The sequence below is a fragment of the Aegilops tauschii genome, chromosome 7 (assembly GCF_002575655.3).
Source record: "Aegilops tauschii subsp. strangulata cultivar AL8/78 chromosome 7, Aet v6.0, whole genome shotgun sequence".
NCBI lineage: Eukaryota > Viridiplantae > Streptophyta > Magnoliopsida > Poales > Poaceae > Aegilops > Aegilops tauschii.
In genome coordinates this window covers 240,036,846-240,042,845 of record NC_053041.3, presented here as the reverse complement: position 1 = coordinate 240,042,845, position 6,000 = coordinate 240,036,846, and the positions used below count along the sequence as shown (strand labels likewise).

General features: G+C 48.0%; 1 protein-coding gene across 1 annotated transcript; it reads right to left on the bottom strand.

Annotated features, from left to right (window-relative positions):
- Window positions 1–239: 239 nt before the first annotated feature.
- Window positions 240–3,090, bottom strand: LOC109731957 (uncharacterized). Its single transcript, XM_020291138.3, has 2 exons — window positions 2,397–3,090; window positions 240–1,831 (listed from the first exon to the last, which is right to left on the bottom strand). Exon 2 carries the CDS (start codon window positions 1,823–1,825, stop codon window positions 719–721), a length of 1,107 nt encoding a protein of 368 aa, XP_020146727.3. The 5' UTR covers window positions 1,826–1,831; window positions 2,397–3,090; the 3' UTR covers window positions 240–718.
- Window positions 3,091–6,000: the final 2,910 nt, after the last annotated feature.

Here is a 6,000-nt window from a genome sequence, read left to right as displayed (position 1 = left end):
ATTCCAACGAGGAGTTTATATACAAGGATTAGACAAGGCATACACAAGGGCATGACATAAGGGCATCTTTGTCCCCTCTTGACACAAGATTACACAAGACATACACAAGGAGCACCTGACTACATGACATAAGGGCCTCTTTGCCCCCTCTTGACTACATTCTTTCTCTGGCCACTTCTTCCCTTCCCTTCCCTTTAATTTTCTTTCTTTCCCCTTCTCTAGCTAATTCTTTCCTTTCATTTTCTTTTCCTATTGCAATTTCCATTTCTTCTATAAGGGCCCTAGTATCAACAACTACCCGACTGTCGCAATATACACCGGTTATTTCCATTCCAGCATTCCGAACGCGATCCTTGTGCAAGTGGGGCAACTTATATTGATTTCCTCCTTTGTCTTTCATAACTTCAAACATAACTGCTTCTAATGTGATAAAGCTTCTGTGCAACTTGTCGGGATCGTAGTTCTCGAATTCCTCTTCCACACCCTGTACCAGTTCCTGGATGTTTGTAGGTGACCTGCAGTCGGTTAGAGACTGGAGAGAGTTATGGAAGCAGTGGTCCAAACAATTTAACTCAGGGCTATTTGGGGGTTGTTGTAGCAATCGGATGTCAAGATCAGTTTGTTCCACAGCTTCTCGAAAAGCTACATCATTGGGAAGGACATGAGGCTTTGCGTTATCCTGTTGGATGAATATTGTTGCTCCGTCATCATCGTCAGGTCACTTATCCTGAATTGCCGGGATAACCTTATTGATTAGATAATCTTTGCACACAGGCCTGGTTACTTTCACTGATGTCAACACTTTTGTTCCCTTTGTTCTGTTCTGACTTGTCCGCTTCGCCTCAGTCTCTTCGACGAATGCCCAAATGCCGATCTTCCCATCGAATGTTAGCTCCCCCTCATTGTTATATCGAGGCCTGGCAACAGCTGTTAGGAACATTACCTTCCCAATGCTGTGAGTGTTTGACACGGTGCGCTTCGGTTCAGGTTCTCCTGGAAGTACATAGTAACTATTCTTCACTCTCGTCATGTCGAACCACTTCTCATCGATGTGAACCATATTCGTCATTGGTTTTAACATAGCCCGAGAAGTTGAGATCGAATTGTCATCGACCATGGACATACAAAATTTCAATCTCGCAAGCTTGTTCTCTAGCTTGAGGTGAGGCTTCACGGTGCTTGTGATGCGGTTGAGCTCATTCAACTGGAACCTCTTATGTAGGGTCGATCGGGCCACACCTAGAGACCGTGCCAGAGATCGAATTGTTCTTCTTTTATTCAGTGGGATTGTTGAGGTCCTCTCTAGATCCAGCTCCTTTCTCTTTCGGCCTGATCTTCCTGGCTTCTTGCTTGAGACATCTACTTCTTTGCCATCGGCAATTTGCTTTTTAGCCTCTTCCCAGATTCTTTCAACAGATCGTACACTTATGTCCAACAGGTTTGAGACTAGCAGCTTGTCGTCTGGTTGAACAGACCCATCTCTGAGCTCGATTACCAGCAAGGCAAAGTAAACACCATGCCTCTCCTTATCTGACAATTCTCTTCTCTTCTCTTGAAGTATCCAATTCATAACTTCATCCTCTTCCTCTTGAGCTTCATCCTCTTTCCCTTCATCTTCTTGAGGCATCCAATTCATATCTTCATCGTCTTCCTCTTGAGGCATCAAGTTCAAATCCATAGCCACATTCTCTGCCACTTGAGGTTCCTCCTTTTCAGGGATCCAATTCAAATTAATACCTTCATCGTCTTCCTCTTGAGGCATCAAGTTCAAATCAATGGTTTCATGTTCTTCCTCTTGAGGCATCAAGTTCAAATCCATATTCATGTGTTCCTGCCATCAATGACAAAAGATGAGTACACCATGGTACCATAACAAGAATATACACACACAAAAAGAGTATTCAAAGATCAACAACATCATTTTTCTTCAGATTTGGAGTTTATTTTGCTTATACAATCAGGATGCATAATGTTACATATGTTGAATCAAGAAGGAAAATAGATAGATTATACTTAAAGCTCATTTGTGCAAAGCAAATACTGAGGATAGAAATATTCAGTTAACTGAAATTACCAAAAATACTGAGGATAAAAATTTCTGTACCTGAATTGACATCATCTGAATTTGCTAGTGCTACAAAGTTTTAACCTGGACTGATTTATGAATGCTGCTAGTGCTACAAACCTGAATTGGCATCATTTGAATTTGCTAGTGCTACAAAGTTTTAACCTTGACTGTTTTATGAATGCTGCTAGTGCTACAACAATTTGCATCCTCTGAATTTTACAGTTTCACTCTGAATTGGCATCATCTGATCTCTGAATTAATCATGCTCTCTTTAATTTTCTGATCAGTAACAGTAAATCAACAGTACTCTGATGAATAAGCACTGTACCTTCTACAGAGTGCAGAGGAGTAGCAGCAATAGCAGCACGGGCAGGATCAGAAGAGGAGAAGCAGCACGGGCAGGGTCAGAGGAGGAGGAGCAGCACGAGCAGGGGAGAGGGAGCAGCAGCAGCAGCACAGGCAGATCTCCACCGGCGAGCTCCTGGTCCACCAGATTGTCGAGGCAAGCTCCGGCGATGCCAGTAGGGGATCGCGGCGGCGCACGCGCGGGAGCTCCAGGAGGATACGCGGGAGCACGAGGGAGGACGCACGCGGGGGCTCCAGGAGGATGCGCGGGGGCTCCAGGAGGGAAGCGCGCGGCCTCGAGGAAGACGTGGCAGGAGATTCCGGCGAGCCCGCAGGCAGCGGGAGGAGACCACGGCGGCGCAGGTTTGGGCTGCGGCGGCAGAGGAGGTAATTGGCGAAGGCGGCGAGAGCAGGTACTTGGCGACGGAGGAGGAGCTCAGCTGGGCTCGCCGGCCCCTGGCGAATCACGCAGCTGGGCGGCGCCAGCCCCCGGCGACGCGCAGGCGACGGGCAGAGGAAGAAGACGGGGCGGAGGACTTGTTTGAAACGCTTTTGAAACCATGAGGTTTTTTTTGTAAAATTACCGGTGAACTACGCCCGCAACATGTTTTTTGGGATGGAGGGAGTATTGGTTTCTTGCGATGCCATGGGCCAGACAAAGTGTGGCTGTGGTGGCCACGGCCAGCTACGCCGATGCCGGCCGTCTTATCCATGGGAGATCGGACTGGAGGGGGGTCGTCGTCCCGGTTCCTCGGGAGAAAACGGGAGCCAGAAATGGTGGATGAGACCTTATGGCGCTGGTGGAACGGCTCAAATTTGAAGCGGGAGCCGGGAGGCGGCCGCAAGTTGAGAGATTATCCATCCGGTTCGACTTTTCCAGGACTCATGATGATCACCTCGTGACCGATAGGTGCCATGTCTCTCCGCCTCTGCCGCATCTGGAGATCTTTTCCTCTTCTGTTATTGGCGCAAGCCATGATTGCCCGCTATTCATTGCGATTTGTGATCTCTGGACGGACGTAAACGTCTTTGTACCAGCCTTGCACATCACCTCTGGTCTGGTGGATCCTACCAACATGCGAGATGTATTGTGGAGTTGATAATCCGGATGCTCTTTTTTTTTTCCAATGGCGTGAAAAGCTGATTAGTAGTGTGTCTTTGTAGAACCCTAGTCATGTCATTCTCGCCATTGATTTGCCTTTCAGCGGGACCAAACAACCAATATGTCATCTATAGAACTAACTAATAATCATGCTTACCTATTGCAAAGCTGAATTAAGGACTACGACCAGCTAATGATAATCATGTGCTCCAGAGACCAAACCAAACCAAACCAAACCTTTTTTTTCATGGTTATTAATTAAAGCTGAAGCAGCCGGGGTCTAAAGCCTTCGACCATGCTACTATGCAGATCTTGCTGAGAGAACAGGCAGCTGGGCCAAGCAGAGCTGTAGGAAGAATCGGTGGTCGGAGGCCGTTAGACTTGTCTGCCGGCCGGGGAGGCCCAGCAAGCGGTCCGGTGGGCGCGCCGCGCGGGTGTGCACGCCACCAGTAGTAGACGGACGTAGTGGTCCTTGTACCAGTAGTGGTAGTTAAGTTGTAGGGGTACTCATTGCCTTTGGAGTTAGGAGCAGATCCCAAGCTGAAAGGGATGCAGAGGCCGAGTTCTTGGTATTGGTAGGGTGTCTCCTTCCGCTGGCTCCCCCAGAAACAGTCAAATGGGGGCAATCCTCTCATGATTCACCTTGGCTGGCTAGCTAGCCAGGTCCATGGCCAATGCCACCCAATAGTGGTGGTTACTCCCCGCATTGTTGGGACCTTGATCAGTTGCCCGACATCTAGGCCGTTCGGTAAAAACCTGTTGTGTTGGAGAAAATGGATGGGTGTTTTCTTTTTCTTGGTGCTGACAACTGAGAATGGCTGGGGTGGTTCTAAACCTGCAGCTTTTCCTAAGCATCGGAGTGCTTTTTTTTGTTGAATAGGAAAGGGAAATGCCGAAAATTTGTTGGCGCGGACGAGCACGCCTGCTCACGGTATCGCAGTGCATTGGTTCGTTTCGGGATGCGTGGCGCATGGCGTGTGCATGTACACGGACGCGAGCGTATTTAAGGCGTGTACGTGACGGCTAGAGACGCCGTTCAGTGGGATACGGCGGCGACGCTAGTGTGTCGATGACGCCCGTTCTCGTCCTGTACCAACATCACAACCGGCGGGTCAGACCGGAGTTTTATTTATTTATCTATAAGAAGAAGGTACAGTCCTAAACGCGGCAAACACTCGCACACGACGATATACTCCCACCGTCCGGAAATACTTGTCATCAAAATGAATAAAAGAGGATGTATCTAGATGTATTTTAGTTCTAGATACATCTTTTTTTATCCATTTTGATGACAAGTATTTCCGGACGGAGGAAGTATAATATAATTTACAGTCTTACAAACACAAACCTACTTCTAATCTCTCGTGGCAACCAACTACGCCTCTTGTCTTATCTCACACAGCTTACTTAGCTTAATCGCTGTCGGATGACGTAGCAGTCCTAGGATTGTCATGAAGACATCAGTCTTCAAGCTTTGCTCGCTTTGCTGGGCGGATATCAGTGGTGATGGTGGTGCTGCATCCATCAGGACCCCTAGTTGTCGACTCACAGTAGCTGCCTGCCTCAGACCAGTTGTCACCGCCGGCGCAGCTCAGTTCTTCTGGATAATAGTTGCCGACCTCCTCCACGGCTGAAAAACGGGATTCAACTTCAGGCTCATCTTCGATTTCTTCAACGCCCATTGATGCACCGTCAGCCCTTCCGTAAACTGAAGCCTGCATGCAAGAGTGAGAATCATATCGATATGAAGTTTTTGTGTTTTAGATTGGCAAGGAGATGAACACCAGTGATAACATCTTTCCCCAATCATAGACAACCCCTGCATGACAGGCCCATCCGATGGTTCACTGCGCGCACCGAGATGATCTTCAGATCTTCAGAACTGATGGTGCGGGTTCTGCTCATTGCTGCCTGCAAGCTCAATCGAGCTAGAACCGGAGGCGATATGACTAACAGAGCCCCCAGCTGAAGCAGCTTCAGACATCTCCGCTCGCACACGCACACAGACACCTTTCTCTCCCTCTGGTATCACGTAGAGCGCAGATGAGTGCGGTCTGCCCGGAAGAGCTGCATCTCGTCGTTTAAGTACAGCCCCGTGGCTACAGCACAGATGAGGAGGGAGCTCAAGCAGTTTGAAATTCGAAATGCATGGACTCCCGCCCATGGCACACAACACGCTGGCGTTGCCACATGTCAGTTGGATGCACCACGATGAGGTAATGCCGCTACGGCCCAACTGTACAATTCCAACTTACTCTGTTTCCTGATGAACGCACTGAAACCATTTTTGAAGGCAATCTATTTTTGCTGATAAACAAAGTAGAATCTAAAATACAAAATGGTGAAAATTAAGAACCATGTAGAGAGGTGAAAATGATTCAGTCCTTAAAACGACAATAGTGCCAAGTACAACACATAGCACGGTAGATGGTTTTTATTACACAGATTCCTAAGTATTGGCTGCAGAGCCCTCAAGAACAGAGTT